This window comes from Esox lucius, chromosome 18, assembly GCF_011004845.1.
Source record: "Esox lucius isolate fEsoLuc1 chromosome 18, fEsoLuc1.pri, whole genome shotgun sequence".
Lineage (NCBI taxonomy): Eukaryota > Metazoa > Chordata > Actinopteri > Esociformes > Esocidae > Esox > Esox lucius.
The window spans coordinates 26,749,644-26,776,221 of record NC_047586.1 but is presented as its reverse complement, the minus strand read 5'-3'; the positions used below and the strand labels follow the sequence as shown (position 1 = coordinate 26,776,221).

At 40.7% G+C, this 26,578-nt stretch overlaps 1 protein-coding gene across 10 annotated transcripts in view; it reads left to right on the top strand.

Annotated features, from left to right (window-relative positions):
• LOC105008239 (protein EFR3 homolog B) overlaps window positions 1-26,578 on the top strand; it is a 129,410-nt gene that overhangs the window by 1,881 nt on the left and 100,951 nt on the right. For 3 of the 10 annotated variants that reach the window (XM_020044410.3, XM_013132904.4, XM_034287931.1), the window contains 2 exons: window positions 179-339; window positions 25,368-25,444. In XM_020044410.3, the coding sequence (XP_019899969.1) occupies window positions 179-339; window positions 25,368-25,444 (238 nt within the window). Of the gene's footprint in view, window positions 1-178; window positions 340-9,253; window positions 9,566-16,944; window positions 16,965-19,773; window positions 19,853-25,204; window positions 25,229-25,367; window positions 25,445-26,578 lie in introns of those variants that run through there. The other 7 variants (XM_013132903.4, XM_034287932.1, XM_013132906.4 and 4 more) reach the window with 6 other exon arrangements.

The window sequence follows — 26,578 nt, the reverse complement described above, 5'->3', positions numbered from 1 at the left end:
TGTGGTTTTTTTGACTATTTAGTGCGGGCTTGTCTGAGGCACTGAGTGATTTGTGTAGAGATGGAGTACTGGCTGACTGATTTATGTGTATGCACAGTGACTTATTTCTAGTGTTTTTATTGGGGCTAGCTTTTGTTTAGCCTATATGGGTTTGTGTGTGTTTTGTCTTTTTTGCAAGGATTGTTTGGCTTTGTGGGTGTGAAAGTGGTTGTTTGTTTCAGTGTGTGAGCCAGTTGTTTGTGTGTGTGCCTACCATGCCCCTGCCTGTGCCTGATGTCCCGGCCTCCCGGAGGCTGGCACTGGACTGTCGTACCCTCCTGGATCATCGTGTTGGCAGGGGTAAGATGTTCTCTTGCTCTCATTTCCTCTGTCTTGCTGAATCTCTTTCTCTCTATTTCTTAGTCTGTTCCTCTTTGCTTTGTTTTTCCAACCTTTTCCCTTTAAAAACTTTTGGTACTGGGAAATTTCACTGTTTGGACATTTCATATGCATACAAAATGAATACCTTTGTAAATTTGAGGATAAACAAAAGGTGCCTGACAAAATATTTTGTACATTTCCTGTCTCTGCTATATTTATATCACTGTAGAACACACAAACAAAACACTTGGTCTGTGTTGCTTCCTTAAGATCTCATCTTCATAATTTATACTGAGTCATAAGTGTAATTAAAATGTGAACACTTTCTGAAAGCCATTAAAAGTTTTACACATGCCTTATTTGTAACTTTACCACCTACTGGCCAAAGTCTGCACTAAAACATTTAGAATTGGTCTTAAAGCTGCACTAGATTGGATTTTTGCCAGACCGCGTAAGCGGAGCCAGCCAAGAAGAGTGAATGTAACTGAGTGAGTGACTGACTGACTACCCTTTGTTTAATAGCGTCGTGGTTAGAGACGCGGACCCGCAACTAATAGGTCTCGCGTTCAAATCTCGTTACAGTCAAAGCAAATTACGCATTAGGATTTGTTCTGTATAGATAAAAACTTTGCTGGCTATAACCTTCAGTATCTACTTTATAGTAAGCCTAAAATAAAACTGTTTGCCGGTATGTTGCGACTATTTCCGGTGGATTTTTGAAGTATGTATCCATGCATGCTTTTTAGGTCAGGATCGACAAATACTTTGCTGGCTACAGCCTTCAGTAGCTATGTTATAGTAAGACTAAAATAATTGTTTATATTGCGACTATTTTTGGTGGATTTTCGAAGTACGCATTTGTGCATGATGTTTGCGGTAATATAGGCTAGATCCAAACCCCTTGCGCAGTAAACTAGTAGGAGTTTCCATGATTCTCTCGTCTTTTCACATGACGAAAAAGTCAGTTATCCTCACCTATATTGATAGTTATTGTATCAATGTCATTAATGAATGAAAGAAAAACAAACGCTTTTGTGCCATGAAATAGCTTTGGCTGTGTTAAGTTCAAGTATTTAGTTAGATACTAGTAAGCCTATTACTGGCTTAATAAGCTGTTAAAACAGCCTGTGGCAAAAGCCATACATTTCATAGATGCTATTTGTGGTGGAGGTAAACTAAATATTCAAACTTGGCATGACGTTAACATGTCACAAAATGATCTAATGTCGAGATGCTATACCGACATTGTACCAGTGTATAGCACCGTGATGTAGCGGTTAACGACACAGCCACTCACATGGGAGACCCGGGTTCTAATTAAGTGAGGGTGGTAACCACGTTTATCACATTTAATTGTGGGCCAGCTGAACTAGGATTGCCTGGTTTCTTTTCTGGTTTCATTGCAAATGAAAAGTTTTGTCTATATTAAACATGGTGTCTAAAGCTGCGTTTCCACCAAAAAATACCTGGAACTTTGAGTCCCAGGAACTGCTATTCAAGGAACAAAAGGGTTCCTTCAGCCCATTGTTGTGTGCGTCTAAAGACCCGCGAAGATTAGGCAAATGAGTCCGCTGACGTACAGTGGGGAGAAGGGGTATTTTATATACTGGCGATTTTGCAGGTTTTCCTACTTACAAAGCACGTAGATGTCTGTTATTTTCATCATTGGTACACTTCAACTGTGAGAGACGGAATCTAAAACAAAAATCCAGAAAATCACATTGTATGATTTTTAAATAATTAATTAGCATTTTATTGCATGACATAAGTATTTGATCACCTACCAACCAGTAAGAATTCCAGATCTCACAGACCTGTGTTTTTTTAAGAAACCCTCCTGTTCTCCACTCATTTCCTGTATTAACTACACCTGTATAAACTCGTTACCTGTATAAGACACCTGTCCACACAATCAATCAGACTCAAATCTCTCCACAATGGCCAAGACCAGAGAGCTGTGTAAGGACATCAGGGATAAAATTGTAGACCTGCACAAGGCGGGGATGGGCTACAGGACAATAGGCAAGCAGCTTGGTGAGAAGGCAACAACAGTTGGTGCAATTATTAGAAAATGGAAGAAGTTCAAGATGACTGTCAATCTCCCTCGGTCCTTCAGCGCATGTCCAGGCCCGTCTGAAGTTTGCCAATGACCATCTGGATGATCCAGAGGAGGAATGGGAGAAGGTCATGTGGTCTGATGAGACAAAAATAAAGCTTTTTGGTCTAAACTCCACTTGCTGTGTTTGGAGGAAGAAAGATGAGTACAACCCCAAGAACACCATCCCAACCGTGAAGCATGGAGGTGGAAACATCATTCCTTGAGATGCTTTTCTGCAAAGGGGACAGGACAACTGCACCGTATCGCGAGATCTTGGCCAACAACCTCCTTCCCTCAGTAAGAGCATTGAAGATGGGTCTTGGCTGGGTCTTCCAGCATGACAACGACCTGAAACACACAGCCAGGGCAACTAAGGAGTGGCTCCCTAAGAAGCATCTGAAGGTCCTGGAGTGGCCTAGCCAGTCTCCAGACCTATACCCAATAGAAAATCTTTGGAGGTAGCTGAAAGTCCGTATTGCCCATCGACAGCCCCGAAACCTGAAGGATCCGGAGAAGGTCTGTATGGAGGAGTGGGCCAAAATCCATGCTGCAGTGTGTGCAAACCTGGTCAAGAACTACAGGAAACGTATGATCTCTGTAATTGCAAACCAAGGTTTCTGTGCCAAATATTAAGTTCTGCTTTTCTGATGTATCAAATACTTGTGTCATGCAATAAAATGCAACTGAATTACTTAAAAATCATACAATGTGATTTTCTGGAATTTTGTGAAGAGTACCTATGATAAAAATCATATGAGTATTTGGTCAATAAGAAAAGTTAATCTCAATACTTTGTTATATACCCTTTGTTGCAATGACAGAAAACATTTGACCTCTGTAAGACTTCACAAGTTTTTCACACACTTGCTGGAATTTCCTCCATGCAGATCTCTAGAGCAGTGATGTTTTGGGGCTGTCGCTGGGCAACACGGACTTTCAACTCCCTCCAAAGATTTTCTATGGGGTTGAGATCTGGTGACTGGCTAAGCCACTCCAGGACCTTGAAATGCTTCTTACGAAGCCACTCCTTCGTTGCCTGGGCGGTGTGTTTGGGATCATTGTCATGCTGAAAGACCCAGCCACGTTTCATCTTCAATGCCCTTGCTGATGGAAGGAGGTTTTCACTCAAAATCCCATGATACATGGCCCCATTAATTCTTTCCTTTACACGTATCAGTCGTCCTGGTCCCTTTGCAGAAAAACAGCCCCAAAGCATGATGTTTCCAACCCCATGCTTCACAGTAGGTATGGTGTTCTTTGGATGCAACTCAGCATTCTTTCTCCTCCAAACACGACATTGAGTTCTATTTTGGTTTCATCTGACCATATGACATTCTCCCAATCCTCTTCTGGACCATCTAAATACTCTCTAGCAAACCTCGGGCCTGGACATGTACTGGCTTAAGCAGGGGGACACATCTGGCACAGCAGGATTTGAGTCCCTGGCGGCGTAGTGTGTTACTGATGGTAGCCTTTGTTAATTTGGTCCCAGCTCTCTGCAGGTCATTCACTAGGTCCCCCCTGTGTGGTTCTGGTATTTTTGCTCACCGTTCCTGTGATCATTTTGACCCCACGGGGTGAGATCTTGCGTGGAGCCCCGGATCGAGGGACATTATCAGTGGTCTTGTATGTCTTCCATTTTCTTATAATTGCTCCCACAGTTGATTTCTTCACACCAAGCTGCTTACCTATTGCAGATTCAGTCTTCCCAGCCTGGTGCAGGTCTACAATTTTGTTTCTGGTGTCCTTTGACAGCTCTTTGGTCTTGGCCATAGTGGAGTTTGGAGTGTGACTGTTTGAGTTTGTGGACAGGTGTCTTTTATAATGATAACAAGTACAAACAGGTGCCATTAATACAGGTAACGAGTGGAGGACAGATGAGCCTCTTAAAGAAGTTGTTACAGGTCTGTGAGAGCCAGAAATCTTGCTTCTTTTTAGGTGACCAAATACTTATTGTACCTGATTTCTTTTTTCTCATTTTGTCTCTCATAGTTGAACTGTACCTGTGATGGAAATTACAGGCCTCATCTTTTTAAGATGGCTGACTAAGATGGCTGACTAAATACTTTTTTGCCCCACTTTATATATGTTTAAATTACAGTAGTTTACAATAACATTATTCACAACATCGACTTATTTTTGGTGCCTTTTTGTGTGTGTTTCAGATATGAGAGTACTACAGAATGCGTTGTGTTTCTCCATCCGTTTGGGTACCCAAACGGTGGGAAACCATGATTCCAACTTTCACAGAGGCCCAGTGGATAAAGAATATCTGTTTGTCTAAGGACACGTTTCTGTACCTGTGCCATTGATTGTAACCATAACTGAGGGGACATGACTCCGCTGTGGTGTACCTATTCAAAAAAAGGACTGCCATTGCACTGTGGAAACCTGCAACCAACTCGGAGTACAGGAGCATTTCTCATTTGGAGTCAACGTTACTACGTTGTGTCACTGTGTACACAATTTCTGCACCAATTTCTGCAAACGTTGAGAACGCTTTTGGCAGACTGAAGGGCAGGTTGAGGTGCTTGTTAAAACAAAATGACTGCCACATACACAAGGTCAAATCCATGGTGAGAGCATGTGTTCTGTATAACCTCTGAAATGAATGGTGATGAGCACAGAGAAGAATGGGGTTTCACTGCATTAAACCAGCCTGACAGGACACTATCCACTGTAGAGGTCAATGGGCTAGATGAACATACAGGTCTAATGAAGCTTCTGAACACATTGTGAAAGTGTCAGGATACTGTTTACAGAGCTGAAGTACATCATTAGACCTGTACATGTGCCTAGCCCCTCTGCCTCTACAGTATACCTGGTTTTACATTTTGTTCTTTATCTGTTGTGATTTAATAAATATTTCAGGAGTGAGTAAGACAGTGTGTGGGGTTCTAGTTTTCAGATGTACACAAACAGCCATATTTGGTTCCACAACTATTTATTTATCTGCAAAAATGTACAAACATAGAGTACTGTAAACTAGCAGCACTCTGGGTAGTCTTATTGAACATTTTGATATGGCAGTAATGTAACAGTGTAAACTAACAGCAATTGGTAGAATTATTGAATATTACAGATACATATGAGTGTAATATGCTTATTAATGGTGGCATAGTGCAGTTCAATGACGTAGTGAGAATAAAAAAAATATAGCAAGAAGATAAAGCAATAATAATACATAACACTTTACATGGTTAATATACATAACACGGTTTCTTCCCCTGAGACTCGAGGAATGCCAACTCTCGCCTCCTTATCGCTCTTTACGCTGCTCTCCTCAGCCTGACTCTTTCCTCAGTATAGCAGCTGCATACTGGTCCTGCTGCTCCTGTCCTTGCTGCAGGATGGCCCGGTTAGCGTTGTCCATGTCCCTCAGCGCGTCAAGGAAGTCTGTCTCTTTTCCTCTTTCCTAAGAAGAAAACTATACCAACAAGCACAGTCACTATAGCTAAGAGCAGTTTTGAATAATATCTTAGTACCGAGTAATCATTTGATCAATATTTAGTGATTATTAGAGGCATAGCATGTCGTTAATTATCATTTTAGGCTAACATGATGTACCTGTAGGTAACGTTAGTTTTTGTCTAGAGGAACAATATCATGACTAACAATAACATGACTAGTATAGAAATCAAATATAATGACTTTTCCAAAATATAACGTTATAGCATTTAACATGCATCATGTGAAACATTGTAATTTACCTTAAACCGAATGGTTATCCAGTTTCTGTGTCTTCCACCATGGCTTCCAACAACGCAGCAGCCAAGTCAATCGTTGCCGCAGCACCAGAGAAGGCTGGCCTGTGACCCAGCAACGCACCTAGACGGTCACCCCACTTACTCCGCCGGTCAGAGCCATTTCAGTTATTGTGATCCTTGATCTACTTGTAATCTTCATTTTCAAGCTTCTCCCGGCACTGTTTCCCAGTGTGAAAAATGTTCAGCTCACTTAAATAGCAGGGTATTTTCATGAACACCTTATTATGGATTGCCGTTTCCAATTCCTGGGTCCTCTGCATTAACACAATAAGGCCTGGTCCATCTGTCGTTTTGATTTCTTCTCCATGAAAAAGTTATTCTGTTTGTAAGCACAATTAACTCCTTTACTACGCTGAGGACAGCTGCTGACATTTCAAAATGGCGGTTGAAAACGTATGCGAGTAAACTCTACTACTACTCGACCAATCAGAAACATTCAGCACCGCAAGCCCCACTCCAAAAGTTCTGGTACTTTGGAAAAGTCCTACCTCCCGAGCAGGGACTGTTTTGGGGGTAAAATGTAGTTCCTGGTTCTAGACCCTGGTTCCTACGGTGGAAACGCAGTGAATTCCTTGAAAGGTTCCTGGGTATAGTTCCTGCAGTGGAAACGCAGCTTAAGTTAAATGAGGCACTGTGAGAGATGGTTAGCACCACATACAACTCGCTGCCCCTGGAACCCAGCTTTGAAAATGTTCCTGGGGTTGTAACAATAAAGCCAATCCTTTTCCAGCCAATCGCTTTTGGCGAGGTGGGGCTTTGCTCCGTTTGTGAACGCGCATTCTGCCTGGAAGTAGCATAAGATAAGGAGTTAAGAAAACTGCACAATCCCAATGTCCACACTTACAGACTTTGAAGCGGGTTCTTGCTAAGTCTGTGAGGGCTTAGGGCTGTCCCACTGATAAATCGTCAAGTGCAAGAGGGCTCCCTCGCAGACATTTTGAGCCCTTTATGCACCCTTTTCGGAAGTCCGCATTTCTGCAGACTTTGCCGGAGGGAATTGCCCACAGTTCATAGCGTTGTGACGTGAAACAGAGGGTTTACCAGGGGAAACCCGGAAGTGCGAGCGAAATCCTGGCAAACCCGCCTTATAAGAGAAGAAAAAAGGAATGGTGAACTACACAACTACACTAGGCCTACATTAACAAGGATTTGAGATGGCACATAGAACACATGAAATCAGAGGAATGCAATCACCTTATTACACACCTAGTTTATTCAACTGTTTATTTTAGTTTTTGCTTGATGCTGTTTTGACCAAAAATAGTACATTTTCGACATTCACTACCAAATTGTCCCGGTTTTCACCAAAATGAGAATACTGTAATGTTTCCACAAATACGAGTCGGAGCCTAACGAAGCAACATACCAAAGAAACAATTCTAATTAAAGCTCAAGGAGCGGAAAAAGCACACAACAGTGAAAACTAACAAACTGGGGCAGCTCCCCTGCTCCACAAACCATAACCACATGCACGATGACCAACACGTGTGCATGAGCGCATGCATGTGCACGTACATGAACGTGCGGTACACTGGGGTTCTGGTTTGGGGGTTTGAAAATGTGGTCACCCTAGAGCTATTCCTAAACAACTTAAAAAAACTATTTTTAAATGAAAGAGAAAAGTATGTAGTTATGGCATGAAATGAAATAGCTATTTGTGGTATAGGTAAACTTAGTAAGAAACGTTAGTCAGTTTAACTGTATGTGTCATTCATGAATGGCCAAAACAGGTTAAAACAGCCAGTGGCAAAAGAGGATTTGCTCAGGATAGACAAACTTCGCTGGCTTAAATTTTACGATTCTCTCATCTTTACACTTGACGAAAAAGTCTGTTATTGTCACCTATGTTGATACAGTACTTATTGTATCAATGTCATTCACAAATGGCTAATAAGCTTTTAAAACGGCCAGTGGCAAAAGTCATACAGTTCATAGATACTATTTGTGGTGGAGGTAAACATAATAAGAAACTTGACTCAGTTTAACACAATGGTTAATTGTGTGTAACGAAATATTCAAACATGGGGTGATGTTAATGCGTGACAGAATTATGTAATGTCAACAGGCTATACTGACACTCAAATGTACCGCTCTGTGGTGTAGTGGTTAACAACACACCTTTATATGTGGGCGACCCGGGTTCGATTCTAGAGAGAGCAACATTTTCTATTGCTGGCCGGCTGAACTAGGCCTGCCTTGTTTCTTGTTTTTCTTTAAAAATGGTTGAAGTCTGTTAAGTAATCTATATTATTATGTGTAGTGTTAGCTTCTTGACAGGTTTAGTAGATATAGGTGGATTACTCATGTTTCATTTGAGCCTCTTACAAAGATGTTGTTAACCTATTATTGTCACCATTGTTTATCAAGACATTTTCCAAGACCAAATGCCCTGTTTCACAAATGAACACTGCATTGTTCCTTAAAGATATAATCCAAGAATAATTTACTCAACCAAACAAAACTTAACTGTTCATTAAAGAAAAATGGTAAGAGGGCATCAGAAAAAACAGCAATAAGCTACTGTGTATACCAACTTACAGAAAGAGCTGTTTGCATATAATAATCTACTACCTGGCACATGTGCCTTGGACTTATTTGTGTGTGTGTGTGGGGGGGGGGGGGGTTATGAAGCTTGCTCTGGGCTTTGTCATACGGTCATTAAATGAGGCACACTTTGATATAGAAGAAAATATTGATGACAAGATGGAGAGGAGGTAGAGGTGAGGGAGGTGCATAGAATAAAGGGCAAGTAAAGGGAGGTAGGTTAGGAAATGGAAAGATTGATGGAAAAGAGGAGGGGAGATGGAGGCAGAGGTGGAGGACCGACCGACAGACCGAGAGTGGGAGGGTTTGTCCCTCACAACCCCTGTAGTGCAGTGTTTTTCTCTCTCTCTCTCTCTCTCTTTCTCTCCCCGCATGTGTGAATGGTGACTGGAGGGGAGACGTGCGTGTATGAAATCAGGCTCATTCTCTCGACCGAGTGCTTGGGAGCTCAAACGGGAAAACCCAAGGTCATCACAGCACGTTCCTCTCTGACGCCCCTTAGTTTGTCTGTTAGCCTTCTTGTGTAAACCGTGGTGTGTGCGCGCCCGTTTGTGGGCATTTTTAATGAAGGGTGCACGCTTGTGAACCAACAAGACGTGTTCGTGTGGGACAACAGTTTACACGTGTGTTTCAACCCCGGATAATACAGTCTGTGTGTTTTCTTCCTGTGCTTGTTTGCACAGTAGTGTGTGTGTGTGTGTGTGTGTGTGTGTGTGTGGTTGCGTGCATGCGTGTGTGATTGCATCAGAGGCTGCAGGCATATAGTGAAACACTTCAGCATCGTGATTGATGTACGGTAAGAATGGCAAACATCCTTTTCTGTTTATGTGATGTGTTACTATGTTGAACTAGTTTTCTTAAATTCTCTAGGCTCTTATGTCCTTACTGTCTCTGGTATCTTGTGTTCTTTGTGGCAGTTAGTGCTCTGGCTTGTCTTGAATTTGGGCTCTGATGTGTGACAAGATAAAACAAACCGTATTCTTACAGCTCTAAATGTAGTTCTGTAGTGGTACTGAAAAGGTGTCTCTCTCTCTCTGATCATGTTTATTCCAGACGAACTATGTAAGTTAATTCTTCTAAATCCTTTAAATGTTTTTAATGTCAGTGAAATTTAATATTTTGCTTGTCCTGTGCACTAGCTTATGTTAATAATGGTTTAATTAATTGTCTCTTGACATTGACATGCTGCTAGCAAACTGCTTATATGATCGGCGATTTTTTTGTGTGTGTGTGGAGGTTCCTATTCTAGATATTTCTGTAGGTTGTTTACTGAGGTCAATATGTAATGTATTGACGGTGGTCATTGTTGTGGGAGAATTAGCCATCCACTATTCATTCATTCAGGATGATCTTTCACTATATTTCGAACGGTGCTTCCATCTGCATCTATTCCTTCAACTATCGCTGGTCCTTTCTTGACGTTTGACTGTCTTGTACATTGTGTTGTGTGAATACCAAAAGCAGAATGTCCAGAACTCACTTTTGGCATATACTGTACCGTTACAATAATGGGCTTTAAGAATCATGTATACAGTTTGATTATGGATCTTGTGTAGCTAGAAGTGGAAGATAAAGAGAATTTGATGGGATGCAATTTCAATGTTTGCTGCTTTGTAATGAGCAACATCAGCTAAACGCATGGGATAAAAAAAAAGTAAACCCTAATTGTATCAAGTTGTGTGAAGCATGCTGTCTTTAACCCCTCAGAATTCCGTTCATTGTACATGTATGTTTATGTAATATTGTACACAATTGCAGTGTTTACACGCATGTGCCAGTGTTGGAAGTGTTACAACCTGCTGGTGATACGCTAGTGGCAGAGGCACTCTTTCTGTGTCTGGCCTCAGTGACCATACACTGTCCCTCCGTCCTGAGTACTTATTCCATGATAAGTCTGACCTTAAACCGATTGCTTTGAATCCTGAATGCTGATAGCAGTGGTATATGAGACCATATACAACGTTATGAAATCACAGCACTTTTTACTGCTGTGATTGTGTTGGTAAACAGTTTATAATTGCAAAAAGGCATCTTGTGGTTTGTGTTATGGAGGGTCATTGTGCTGTATGGAAGGTTATTGTGTTCAGGTATGGTGGATGGGCAGAATCTTCTCCGACCTCAAAACCACAAAGAGGCAATTTTTGTTGTTGTTGTTGTTGTTTTCTAACCTTAACCTGAGAGCTGTGATGACTAACCTTAACCTTAAATCTAATTTCTAACATAGCATATGTTAAATGTAATTCATAAATCATATATTTTTGGAAATTAATAATATGTCATACATTTTAGAATTTGTAATATACACTCACCTAAAGGATTATTAGGAACACCATACTAATACTGTGTTTGACCCCCTTTCGCCTTCAGAACTGCCTTAATTCTACGTGGCATTGATTCAACAAGGTGCTGAAAGCATTCTTTAGAAATGTTGGCCCATATTGATAGGATAGCATCTTGCAGTTGATGGCGATTTGTGGGATGCACATCCAGGGCATGAAGCTCCCGTTCCACCACATCCCAAAGATGCTCTATTGGGTTGAGATCTGGTGACTGTGGGGGCCATTTCAGTACAGTGAACTCATTGTCATGTTCAAGAAACCAATTTGAAATGATTCGAGCTTTGTGACATGGTGCATTATCCTGCTGGAAGTAGCCATCAGAGGATGGGTACATGGTGGTCATAAAGGGATGGACAAGGTCAGAAACAATGCTCAGGTAGGCCGTGGCATTTAAACAATGCCCAATTGGCACTAAGGGGCCTAAAGTGTGCCAAGAAAACATCCCCCACACCATTACCACCACCACCACCAGCCTGCACAGTGGTAACAAGGCATGATGGATCCATGTTCTCATTCTGTTTACGCCAAATTCTGACTCTACCATCTGAATGTCTTAACAGAAATTGAGACTCATCAGACCAGGCAACATTCTTCCAGTCTTCAACTGACCAATTCTGATGAGCTCGTGCAAATTGTAGCCTCTTTTTCCTATTTGTAGTGGAGATGAGTGGTACCCGGTGGGGTCTTCTGCTGTTATAGCCCATCCGCCTCAAGGTTGTGCGTGTTGTGGCTTCACAAATGCTTTGCTGCATACCTCGGTTTTAACGAGTTGCTCTTCTATCAGCTTGAATCAGTCGGCCCATTCTCCTCTGACCTCTAGCATCAACAAGGCATTTTTGCCCACAGGACTGCCGCATACTGTATGTTTTTCCCTTTTCACACCATTCTTTGTAAACCCCTAGAAATGGTTGTGCGTGAAAATCCCAGTAACTGAGCAGATTGTGAAATACTCAGACCGGCCCGTTTGGCACCAACAACCATGCCACCCTCAAAATTGCTTAAATCACCTTTCTTTCCCATTCTGACATTCAGTTTGGAGTTCAGGAGATTCTCTTGACCAGGACCACACCCCTAAATGCATTGAAGCAACTGCCATGTGATTGGTTGATTAGATAATTGCATTAATGAGAAATTAAACCGGTGTTCCTAATAATCCTTTAGGTGAGTGTATATGACAACTTGTGCATTTTCTTTTCATGAATTCTGTCTTTACAGATTTACCTGTACTAAGTTATGTGTTCCAGGTTGGTGTGTGCATGTTGTTTACAGGCAGTGCATTCAGTGTTCTGGTTGCTCCCTGCTGTTAAAAATAGCAGTAAATATTCCCTTACGCCCTGCCTCCTTTTTCTTCCTCTTATGCAATGACCTCAAAAGCTGCAAACTTAACAATCACTGTGAGAAGAGCAGATGTAGTGTGTGTTTGTAATTGTACGTTTATGTTGCTGTGATTGATTACTGGGTATGTATCAAAAACAAGAATATGCTGAATTATGTTTGCAGTTTGCGCCATGCTCCGTTTGCAGTGAGGTTTGCTGAGCGCAGCAGGTTCTGTAGTCTCTCTGTCTCTGTGTCGGTCTCTGTATCTCTGTCTCTGTGTGTGAAAGAGAACATGTTTTTGTAAATGATGCTACCTTAGACATGGCAACCCCTATGAGAAAGTGAACCCTACAACTTGCCAAACACTTACACAGATACTGATTTTACTGTTTTTTTTATCCTTATGGGAACCAGAAAATTCCCTAATTTGGTTATCCCCTACATCTAAACCTTACCCTAAACTCTTTCCGTAACCATATGGTAACCCTCAGTAACCTAACATTTATGCTTCAAATTCCCCTAAACCTAACCCACAATGCCTATACCTAAAACCGATGCCAGTTGTAACACTTACCCCAATTGTAAGTTTGAGCCTAACTCTTTAGGTAGAAATACATTTTTACCTTGTTGGGACTGGCAAAAAAAAGTATTGTCCCCAATATATACAGTATGTGTGCACACACACGCGCACACCCACACAATTAAATTGTAAGTGTGTTGATGATTTGGATCAACTATACAGTTCCAGCAAATAATGGGCCTAGGCTCAGAAAAAATCACTGTTATTTAAATCTGTTCTAGGGCCATAAAAAAATATTTCTTAGCTTTGGAAACAAAGAAGAATGTGAGCAGTGAAAATTAACCCAAAAGCAACCTCCAGAATGTTGGGTTGAAAGCGTCAGAATCTACTGTTCGCAGAAGGACTTCAACAGCAGAATTAGAAAGGATACACTACAAGATGCAAACCACAGAGAGGGGACCAAAAACAAAAAGGCAAAAATAATGTAATGTTCAATGTACAGTGTGACAAATGATGGCAGGAACATGATGAATTCAAATGTTTACAGCATCTTGGCTAACCAATGAATTAGAAAATTCCACCTTACTTATTTGGCAGGACTTTAAAATGCAACAGGACAACGACAAAAACACAATGCTAACGCAACCAAGTAGTTCATCGGGGGAAAACATGGAGCATTTTAGACTGTTCAAGTCAATCTCCCGACTTATTTACTATGGAAAATGTATTTTACTTGCCAAAGAGGGGACTGAAGTCAGAAACTCCTCATAACAAGCAATTGCTCAAAATCGCTGCACCAATATGGCCTGGCAAAGGATCTTAAAGGATGATACCAAGAGTTAGGGTTACATCAAATGGGGGGATGGAACTCTGAAAGTGCTGTTATAGTTACTTGGTAAAACATACGTGTTGAAACAGCCAGAAATAAAAACAGAGATTTGGTACTTTTGCAAGATCATGACCTGCATCTTTTAATTCATATGCCTTGAAATAAATAGGTTTACTTTACTGTCCAAATACATATGGATGGCAATGTATACAATGAAGATAACTAGGGGTTGGACGATATGAGAATTGCATGCCACGATTATCCTGTCCAAAATTGTCCAGATTTACAATTTTATCCCGATAAATAACAATTCCAATAACAACTCTGGTGTCTAGCTCAGATATGATCAGATATTCTTCCATTACATAAAGTGTTCATGTGCATTTAAAAAGCCATTACAATAAAATATTGAAGAAGGTTTTTAATAATTAACTAATACTCTAATAACATGTAAATCTCTAAATGTATATGGTTGCCAGCTTCATTGACAATACATTACAGAGGATATTTAGTGGCATTTAGAATTGCCATTTGTTCTGCATTTGCCTTTATTTCACATCTATACATTGCACATCTATATGTCACATCTGTAACATACATTATACTTAATACAAGTACATTTTCTGCCCTCTTCTATTCGCACTTCTTGTTAGATGTTAACTGCATTTCGTTGTACTGTACTTATACTCGTTCAATGACAACGTTGAATCTAATCTAAGAAATATATATATTTCCACGGTAATAGAATGAACAGGTTTACATACAAGTTTTTTTTTTTTGTAAGCTATTAAGTGTAGTGGTTAGACTCGCCTACTGTTGTAATGGAATTGGAAAACTAGTTTATTCTTTGTATCATTCTCCATCGCAATGTATAGCCTAAAACACTGTTGACTGTGTGTGAGGTGATGATAATATAGAAGCACCTTAACTCTTGAGGGACGTTCATTTTAATGAGCCTACTATCAGACACTCCACACACACTTATAGCCTACACATGTACACAGACCAGGGCGAAATATGTACAAATATCTACAATTAGAGACTGGCCCAGCTATACTAATATAAAATACAGGTGCAACATCAATGGCCACTGCCAGACAGGTTAAAACAATTTAGCGGACTTAATGCAGCCTTTTTGTCTTTAGGACACATTTTGGTCCTAAAGACAAAGGAATGGGAGAGGGTCATGTGGTCTGATGAGACAAAAATAGAGCTTTTTGGTCTAAACTCCACTCGCCGTGTTTGGAGGAAGAAGGAGGAGTACAACCCCAAGAACACCATCCCAACATGGAGGTGGAAACATTATTCTTTGGGGATGCTTTTCTGCAAAGGGGACAGGACGACTGCACCGTATTGAGGGGAGGATGGATAGGGCCATGTATCGCGAGATCCGGGGCCGGGTCAAACAAAGGTTGGCAAACAAAGGTTTCTGTACCAAATATTAAGTTCTGCTTTTCTGATGTATCAAATACATATGTCATGCAATAAAATGCAAATTAATTACTTAAAAATCATACAATACATACATGTGATTTTCTGGATTTTTGTGAAGAGTACCTATGATAAAAAGTTACAGACATGCTTTGTAACTGGGAAAACCTGCAAAATCGGCAGTGTATCAAATACTTGTTCTCCCCACTGTACATCAGTGCAATAAGCTTATGAATGGTGGCATAACACTACAGTCAGAATTAAGAACATTCACACAGAGCTATAAATATATTAAGAGGATAATGCAATCATATTTATAACACTGTACATAGCAGCAGTTAAAAAAAATTATAATACAGAGACCTCTTTTCCCACCTGCATGGTCAGCTGCCTCTTTCTGGTAACCTGGGACCTGGTTCTGGACAGCCTCATCAGTGGCATCCCAGTTGGAAGGATTTTTCCTTATGGCTCCTGTAATACAGTAATCAGATATTGTACTTAAATGGTCTGACATGATTTTGAGGATTACATGATATTCAAGACAAATGAAATGTTTCATGAAGAGAACATGATAGCGCAACTATAGTCTTGTTTTTACCAGATTGTAGAGCCAGCTGTGCCCTCAGCTTGACATTCGCTTCAGTCAGAAGTTTATCAGAAGCTAAAAATCACAATGAATTGTCAATAGCGTAATAGTGAAATAAACAAAACTGCCATATGCATGTAATTTCAGAGGCTGTACAGTATTGCATTTTAGTAAAGGGCACACGTTCAGACAAATGCAGTTTCATTAAAACAAGAAGCTAATGTAACTATAGTCTTGTTTTTTCCTGATTGTAGAGCCAGCTGTGCCCTCACCTCGACCTTCCACTTGATCTTCTCCAAATGTTCTGAAAGTAAAGACAGACAGTTAATTATTCAGTCCTAAATATCTGGTTATTTTAAAATCAGAACTCAAATCGCAGTGTCCACCAAAATGTGCAGAGCTAATACTTTCCCCTACCTCTGCCTTCTTGCCCTTAAAAATAAATTGATATTGACAAATAAAATTGGAAACAACATGCTTTAATAACAAGTTAAGCATCTGGGTTAAGTGAATGAACCCACACTTACCTATGTAGCAATCCTCTACATGGTGCCTTGGAGTACCTCTCTGGTGCCTTGGAGTACTGTGCATGTAAATATGGTGAAACCAAGTAAATATTGCAGCAATTACAAGATCAATATGTAATTCACATACCTCCAGGGCTGCAATCCACAGGGTGTTGTGGTGTAGATATGCGGCCTTGCGGTGGTAGGAGCCCACACTGGAATGATTTTTTGCTCCTCTGGCGATACACACGTCCAGTCTCTAACATGTCTAGGAAAAGTTAAGGTTTTGTAAGCATTTGCCCTGCAAAACATATATTCATTCTAAGTTTCAAATTGTTATGTTAACTTACTGCCGGCAATACAGGACAGACTTGTTCCCAGTGCATGTTGGACTCCGGCAGGGCTGCCCTTTGTCGCCGGTTCTGTTCGTAATTTTTATGGATTTCTAGGCGCAGCCAGGGGCCCGTAGGGTGTCAGGTTTGGGGACCACACAATTTTGTCTCTGCTCTTTGCAGATGATGTTGTCGTGTTGGCCCCTTCTAACCAGGACCTTCAGCATCCACTGGGACGGTTTGCAGCCGAGTGTGAAGCGGTGGGGATGAAATTCAGTACCTCCAAATCCGAGGCCATGGTCCTCAGTCGGGAAAGGGTGGCTTGCCCACTTCAGGTTGGTGGAGAATTCTTCCTCAAGTGGAGGAGTTTAAGTATCAAGGGGTCTTGTTCACGAGTGAGGGAAGGATGGAACGGGAGATTGACAGACGAATCAGTGCAGCTTCTGCAGTAATGCGGTCGATGTATCGGTCTGTTGTGGTGAAGAAAGAGCTGAGCCGCAAGGCGAAGCTCTCGATTTACCGGTCAATCTACGTTCCTACTCTCACCTATGGTCATGAGCTTTGGGTCATGACCGAAAGGACAAGATCCCGGATACAGGCGGCCGAAATGAGCTTTCTCCGCAGGGTGGCTGGGCGATCCCTTAGAGAGGGTGAGAAGCTCGGTCACCCGGGAGGAGCTCAGAGTAGAGCCGCTGCTCCTCCACATCGAGAGGGGTCAGCTGAGGTGGCTTGGGCATCTGTTTCAGATGCCTCCGGAACGCCTTCCTGGGAAGGTGTTCCGGTCCCGTCCCTCCGGGAGGAGACCCCGGGGAAAACATAGGACATGCTGGAGGGACTATGTCTCCCGGCTGGCCTGGGAACACCTCGGTGTCCCCCCGGAAGAGCTTGAGGAAGTGTCTGGGGAGAGGGAAGTCTGGGCATCCCTGCTTAGACTGCTGCCCCCGCGACCCGGCCCCGGATAAGCGGAAGATGATGGATGGATATACAATTTTAAGTTGAATGAACAACATAGGATGTGTTAGACATTTCTTTACTTTTACCACTCAATACAATTAATCGGCTATCCGCTTTTTCCTGCTCCGAACTGTCATCAGCTTTTAAAAATCCACTATCGGTTGAACTCTAATTTCATTGTAAGGTATTATATAGTTGTCTTGCTACAGAAACATGTCTCAATGTCAATACTCAATGTTGGGGGTATTGAACAGTCCAGACATAGCAAACTCTACAGTAGAGAAACTGGATCATCTCTTCTGTTACTTTCCATCGGTAGCTAATTTGTGGAGGCAAGTCCAGCAATGGCTGTGAAATCATAATATCAGGGTATGATTGGACCTTCAGTCTATACTGTTGGGGAACCTGGGGGGTGACGGACATGCAGTAGGACACATTGTGCTGCTTAGAAAAATATTTGATTTGGGAAAGTATCAGATTCAGGTAGGGAGGTTCCTGACCATTGTGAGACACCACAGTAAAATGAAGGGATTTATTGCTGAAAGAACAGAGGTTGTCATTTGTATTTTTTCCATCTGGGTGGATTGCGACCTGAGGGATGGGAGGACAGAAAGCCATTGAAGGGAGAAGTGGGGGGAAGTTTTTATGGGCGTTTTTTATTTTTATTTTATATATATATAAGGAAAGGGAGCATAAAAAGGAGAATTCCCAGTGATGCAAGAAATGTTCTAGAATTGCAATTTAGCCCGACATATTACCTCAGCAAATGTTGTCATGCACTTCACACAAATAGCTAGCACTTATCTTAGAAATGGGTGCGGGAAACATGAATTCAGACCAATCCCTATCAACCAGAACTTTATTTCAGTCAAAATATCTGTTGACCTTGATGACCCTATCTCTCCTCAACCTTTTGTCAAGAGGATGTAACATTTATCTTATTCTGGGAGAGTGAGGAATTCCTTTTGCTAAAAACAAATTTCCTGATTTATTTTGTGTTTCTTAAAAGGGCTTTCATATTTTCTCAGCTCTAGGTTTACTATTGAGCTCTTACAAATGTCAAAATGTACAACCCTGTTTTCAAAAATGTTGGGACACTGTGTAACATGTAAAGAAAAAACATGTTTTTCTGTGTCGTTGCATACAATTAAGGGATTAGTCTAACTGACTTACAAAACTACTGAGACAGACTTCTTTTGCTATGAATTACAATGAGCCCTATGTCAGTGTGACTACGACTGACATGCTTCAGTTTAAATGGAACACCTGGGAGCTGTTAAATGCGAAAGAAAACAGGGCAGAGCAGGTCTTCCAACTTTTTAATGATTTAGAATACGAAATATAACACTCTCAGGACCCAATGTCTTCCATTGCCCTCTGAACAAATTCAGTCAAATCAACCATTGGTCCTTGAGTACATCCTCTTTATATCAAGATGGGGTTAGGCTACAGGCCAAAAATATCCAGGCCACTTTGACACAACAGGTCTGCCTCTCTATGTGTCTGTCTGTCGGTCTCTGTGTTCCAGGGTCTATGTATTTCTCTTTTTGTGAGGTATTAATCACTTCCCCTCTCTGGAAACCTGTTTATCTGTTTTCCTTGCTCTTCTGTCATCAGTTCTATTCCCTTATCTGTCTTTTTGCCTTCATTACCCACTGTCTTTATTCCCTTTCGCTCCCTTGCTCTTGCTGTCTCACACCCTCACTTCTCCCTCTATCTCTTTGCTATCATTTTACCTCCATCTTCACCACTTTCTCTCCCCATCACTTCTCTCTCGCTCTCACTGTCCTCCAATCTCATTCTTTGTCCTTTCTCTTCTCTCTTTCTCCTTCTCTCTCGATCACCACCTTCTTCTACCCCATCTTTTTCTGGCGTGGGAAGTTTGAATAGAATTCCTGGGGGAAAAGTGTCATGTAATCTGTTAATGCACTGTACTGTTGTTCCCAAGCTAAATATAGCAAAGCGATTGGCCAGCTGAATAGCTAGCTGTTGCGGCTGTGACAGTTGGACTGTTGTACACCCACACGCCAATGTGATGAGCGTGGTGTGTATGAAAAGGATACACTGCCAAGCGTTATCAGCCTGCCTCTGTATCTCAGTCTGCAGAGAAACCCACACAAGCCAATCATATTTTATGTCCTCACATGTGACCTGATATGAAGACCCAGAGATCCTAAGGTTACAGCCTCCCTCTGGTACTACAGTCCCTGGCCCCCTCTCAGCACATTGTCAGAGAATACCAGGACAACATGTTACATGTCTGCTAAAGGTCAGTTTAGACTTGGAGGGACTGGAGCTTCTTTGGGACTTCGGGAGGGATTTAGTCTACTGTGCGGTTCTCTTCGTGTCTTCTTTGCTTCCACTATACTGATCCAAACAGACAGGATTAGAAAAAGCCATATGGCATTTGCCAAGGGTTCCCAAACTAGGCCTGTTTGTATCTAGCCTTGGTCCCCTTAAGCTAGAAACAATCTGTAAAATCATACAGGATGATGCATACTTTTTGTTTATCCATGATATTCTGAAGCTGAGCAAACAGACATCTAATGTAATGGAAGTTGGACTTCTTAATCTTATACAATGTCCGGCTGTTGCTACAATTCATTTATTTGCTTTTGTGTTACATTTATATAAATGATACAACAATTGAAATTGGAATAATAATATATAGCTACATGTAAGCTAGATAATCATCTTGGGGAAAAATACCATCAGCTTATTTGCTTACCTTCAATTACTTACTGCCAGCGAGGAGCAAAACGGGCGAACTGAAAAAAGAATTGACTGGACAAGCCCTTGCAATGATCAATAAAAATTGACATATGCTACAGGTCTATACAAACTCAGAGCTTGTGATTGGTCAATAAACCCGTGCTTCAATTGCAGGTTGAAATTAAATTGAGTTAACCCTAAAATACCTGGAAACTGTTTACTTTGTTTAGGACTGGTCTATATAGTTTTCTGGTTCTATAAACTGGTGCACATTTTTATTAATTCCCTTGCATTCACAAACCTGATTAATATTATACCATATTTACACACTTGACTAATGTAAAAAACTGATAATCAGAAACAAAAAAGAGGGAGATTGGGAAACACAGATTGGGAAACAAATGTTTACTAAAAAGAAAGTTAGTAAAACTATATAGGGTTCCTCGATTTGTCCTCTAAATGGTTCTCTAAATTTGTAGAGGGTTCAGTATAGGCTTCCTAAAAAAAAAAAATACCTGTATATGGTTCCACCAAGAAACATTTTATAATGTAAATTAGCTTCTGCGTTTACTTCACTTAGTTCAGTGACTGTGTAGTTCTGATGGTCCGACTAATACTTTAGATTTTTTCACTAAAGAACCAGGCAAATTCATTACATTTCACAGAGGACATGTGTTCTGATGGTATCTGCTTTAGGGGGTTTGCAAGCTTGTCGACCATGGCAAGTGGAGTGTGGGTATTGTTGATATTCTTGTTGATCATTCCTGATAAATGTTGTTATCTAGCCCTGTGTAATTCATAGTTGAAGCTTTTAAAGGCTTTGTTTATAGATGTCATAGTGGATTTTAAGTTTAGTTGTCCTCCACTTACGTTCTGCTTTCCTACATTCTCTTTTCAGGGCGCTTACCATCATGGTGGTTCTCCATGGGGCTTTCTGTTTGCTCATAGTTTTCTTTACCTTTACTGGTGCAACATGATCCATGACATTCAATATTTTGGCAAATTATCCAGGAGTACATCAACTGACTCATTGTTCGAGACATAGCTATGGCCTCTATAAACTGAGCATTGGTACTTTCATTAAGAACATGACGTACTATGTATGGAAGAGCTGTTTACTGTGTAGGTGTGTGGACAGCCAGAGACCCTTTGCTGTGATGCAATGTCAAATAAACAGTCAACCATCCACACAACTTCACTCTCCCGCCCCTTCTCCTGTTGTTAGTTCCCAATAATGCCTCCACCCTATTGGATTGTTTAGCACAGCAATAACCAACAGCGTACATTATCTATTTTAAAGAAACACTGCTAGCCATTTTTTTAATTCCCACACCATGAAAAAAATACAACACCAGCAATAATAACGTGAACAACTGCAAACCAATTACCCATTGCCCATCCCTTCCCCTTCCAAAACCTACTACATTTGCTTGGATGTTGGTATTAGCCCCCTATCCATGTTAGCCACATCCACCCACTACACACAGGCAACACCCTACCCAGCCTATACACAAAGACAAAGTGACTGTTTGTTCCTTGGGGAACAGAGCTGCTGTACCAAACAGTAGCACTTCTTAGTGACTCACTCATGTGGCTGGACCCACCTCCATCCATCTATCCACCCACCAAGCTTCCATCCATGCATCCATCCCTCCATCCCCCCTTCCATAGTAATGGATCCTGGAGCATTGTTATTTGTTCAGCATCGACTCTTATGCCCCCCAGCTAAAACAGCAAGGGAGAGGGAGGGTTTGAGGGAAAGCATAGAGAAGACTCATTAGCGATTGAAGTAATGGAGGAGTGGAGGAAGGCTAAGAATAGCTGCCTGGAGGACAGATAGAAAGATGAAGGTGGCTGTTTGTCCGCTGCTAGCAGATGCCTATGGGGGAGCTGAGCTCCACTGAGACAGAAATTCTACCGGCAAAGGCACAGACTGAGGCCCAGAGCCATACGTTTCTCAAACTGGGAAGTAATCACATTAGATCATACACAATCATTGCTGGTCTTCCTTGATGCATGTCAAACCTTCCAGATATATATCTGATTACAAATTCTAAGTCTTTTTTTAAGGCTTTTTATAATTTTTTGGACAGAAGAGTTTTTGCCAAAAGAGCAGTAGGTTGGTTTCAAACCCACAGGTGCGCTGGTGGCAGCGGTTAGACCACTGGACCTACCACCTTAGGCCACACAAAATATTCTTCAACTTATTTCAATGCTCCAGTTAAGAATGTAAACAGTTGTTGAAAACATTTTTTTTATATACACCATGGGGTCTTATTTTTTATATCAACATATGGTAATGAGAGAGACAATTAGCTAGTTGGGAACCATCAGGATTATTCAAGCTACAGAGGGACAGAAAACCACAGAGCAGCTGCTTACAGTGTTAGCAGAGATATTTTATACAGGAGATCTGAATCACATTGGTCAGTGAATTGAGGAGTGTATAACATTCCCGCCCAACAGAGGGTTGACCAATCGCTCGCATCATTCCTTCATTCTTCTCTGAAGTGCTCACTGATGGTGATTAACAAGCATTCATTGTTTAATTGTTTGTGATTGGATAGCCTACGTGAAAGTGACATAATGGGATTTTTTTTCTCTCTTAACACGTTAGATCAAATAAACAAGGAAAGGAAAAACATAAGGATGTAATATAGTAGGGCTATATTTATTTTGGGGGTCGACTGAAATTCAACAGATCACTAAATAATAATCTAATCACAATTGCATGTTTTTGTTTTGTAAGCCATGACCCATCTATGGAGGGCATGTTAGAAAAGGTCAACGTTAAAACCCACGACTGTATCACTGTAAATATATAGGGTATATACTGCTATTGATTGGGGTTCCCAAATTTTGTATTTTCGTTGTTACCGATTTTTATTTTCCACGTGGACAATTAATTCACAAAGTTATATAAAATCGCATTAGCGGGGTGAGCGCAATATCCAGATAGCGCTGTACTATTGTAAGCTTGACCCTTTCACTGAGTGAAAGAATTGTGCTCTTAGAAAGACGATTAAAGCGATTTATGAACGTAGACACATTTTTGATATTCGTTGTTATTCCACTTTAATTAAACAAAGTTGTCTGATGCTTTAAGATACTTTTGAATTAAGTAATTTGGAACATATTACTGAGGGGTACTTCAAGAAAACCAGAAGTATATAAAAAAAAAATATATATATATACTGCCCTAAATCACTGCTGCTGCTGGTCTTCAGGATTCAGCCGCTATAACATTACTTCTCATGTTTGTCCTGATGTTACTGAATGCATACTACTATGCTGTAGCTATTGTAGAAGTGAAATCCAAGTAGAAATAAAAAAAATATTGTTCAACTTGCAGAACAGCAGAGCGCATCAATAAAAATGCACACACTGGAGGCTAATTAAGAACTGTAGGCCGACAGTTATCCACCGCGGGAAAATGGACCACACAGAAGTTCAACTTGTTGGAGAATGCGTCCGCACCACAACGGCCAGAAAAGTGGGGAAGTGTTTGCTACAGAGATACAATTGCGCTCACATGGGACGTGTGCAAAATAGAATGCAGTAAAAGGAAAGGGGGTGTTTGATGTTAGGCTATAGTAGCAATTCAGAAACTAGGTTTGTTAAAAAATTGTTAATTTATATTAGTGATGTTATTAATGTTTTTCTTACATAATATAACCATATGCAATTTCAGTAGCGCATTCATTTTTTGAGTGATTACGCAATCCACATTCCCCCAGCAATGGACTGGTACAGGCTGTACAGGTTTCACGTGTCCTTGCGACTGCTTGATAAAAAAATATATATTTGTAGGCAAACGGTTTACCGACCAAATAATATCATTTTTAAGATGTAAGAATACTATATAGAGCCTTAGACTATATTAAAAGCTGTCAATGCCTATTTAGAATTATTAATTCTAGGCATTGGACTTCTGGTTCCCCAGAAGTCCAGCTATCCAGACTGCACTGCAGATTCTGAAGAAAATATAAGGCAACAGTAAACATGCCTCCCTCCAAAATGATGCATGCTCTTTTGTGCCAAATGAGATTGTGTGTGTGACTAACACATTTTAGTTCACTATTATAAATTATAACATTTCTAGTAGTTTAGTCACACAGGCCTTTGGTGTCTATGACCGGTATCCAAATAGACCACAATACTCATGTAGCTTTTGGAGTTATCACATAATTTCCTTATTCTCCAAGGGACCCTTGTGACTCATCACTGCTGAGCTTTATGGTCCAATCAGCTGCCAGCCTTCTCTCTCAATATCACACACACTGCCAGCGTTCTTTCCACTGCAAAGTCACACAAAGCACAAATTGTTTACAATGTATTCCATGCAAAGGTGAAAGTGGGTACTCCCCGCAAGGGTTGCTACAGACACAGAAATCAAGTGTCATTGGTATGTTGATTGATTGTTTTTCCTGTAAAAAACTAAAAAGAAATATTATGACCACAATGTTGGAATTGCCTGTACAGAACTTTCTTCAAGGTTGTCAAGGTTGTATGTGAGACAAATTAGTCACAAATCTGTGCCCGCAACACAGATTTGAATGTTAGGTGTGTGTGTGTGTGTGTGTGTGTTTGTGCCTGCATTCCTTTGCGAACACATTCTTTAGATGTTGGACCCCTTTTAAAGTGGGTTTTAAATAAGGGAGCTATTTTACAGCAAGTGAAAAGAGGGAATATACTAGTATTTCCAGTGCTGTGTAGTTGTCGCCAAGCCTCTCTCCCTCTCTGTTTCCTGACGTTGGATGTTGTATGTCTAAACTTTAAATCACTATGCTGTGAACATCTTATGCAGTCTTGTCATGACAGTTGTGTGCTTAAGTCAACTGGAGGGTGGATGCGACTGACATTGAGGTGTACTGGGCCACACGCTCAACGGTAAACGCCGTGAGCTTCTACCCCAGTCCCGTCACTTTGAATGGTGACCTATTTTATTGTTTTATCATGATGGGTGTCTGCAGTTGCAAACATGGTTGATTAATGTATAATGTCATCTCTGTCTCTTTTCTCTTTCTCTCTTATAAACTTTCTTTCTCTCTTTTCTTTTCTCTCTTCTGTAGGGGTGTGTGGTTGCTGTGGGGCTTTGCGGCCCCGCTACAAGAGGCTGGTGGACAACATATTTCCAGAGGATCCGGAGGTGAGAGTTAAAATTACAATTACATGCCTCCTGCTACTTCCTAGGATATTTTCTAGCTTTCATGTGTCTTCTTTCATCTGCACCGATCATAAAGGGTGAGACAGAATAGATATATCCTGAGTCTCTGAATTGCTTTCCTTTGTCTCAATCTCAATCACTTTTTTTCCAAAAAAGTTGGGACGCTGTGGAAGATGCAAATAAAAACAGAATGCTATGATGTGCAAATCATTCATCCCTATATTTAGTTGAAAATAGTACAAAGAAAACATATCAGATGTTGAAACTGAGACATTTTTAGAAAAATACATTCCCATTTTGAATTTGATGCCAGCAACACGTGTCAAAAAATATTTTCCACTGTGTTGCATCACCCCTTCTTTTAACAAATCTCTGTATGCATTTGGGAACTGAGGAGACCAATTGCTCTAGTTTTGAAAGTGAAATGTATTCCCATTCTTGCTTTATCAGATTGCAGCTGCTCAACAGTTTGGGGTCCTCTTTCCTGAATTTGTCATTTCATAATGTGCCAAATGTTTTCAATAGGAGACAGGTCTGGCAGGCCAGTTTAGCACCCATATTCTTTTACTAAAGAGTTATACATGCAGAATGTGGTTTGGCATCGTTCTGCTGAAATAAGCAAGGCCTTTCCTGAAAAACACATAATATGGATGGCTGCATATGTTGCTCCAAAACCTGTATGTGGGTCAATGATAAATAAGGTTGTTAAAATGAAAAAAATATTATGCACATCAAAATGGATGTAAAATGCATTTTTATGTTCACAATAATGTATTCTTGTTTGTTTTATAGCTTTTAAGATGGCATTTATGCATTTTAAAAGATTTTTGAATTCACCACCCAAGAAATGTCAGGTGGCACAACCGTATTTGAAAGTTAAATAATAAACTGTTAATATATTTACCACAACTGAAAGTAAGTACATATGAATCAGTATACTGTCTTAAATACATAACAAATAATGCATTCCCCTTTCAGTTCTTTATTATTTGGCACTTCTATTACATTTCTTGGAAACTGACTTTGGATGTTTTAAACATCCAATTCACCACAGAGACAAAAATCAACATTTTTAAAAGTATTTGTATACATTACATGAAGTGTTGAAGTAAATTT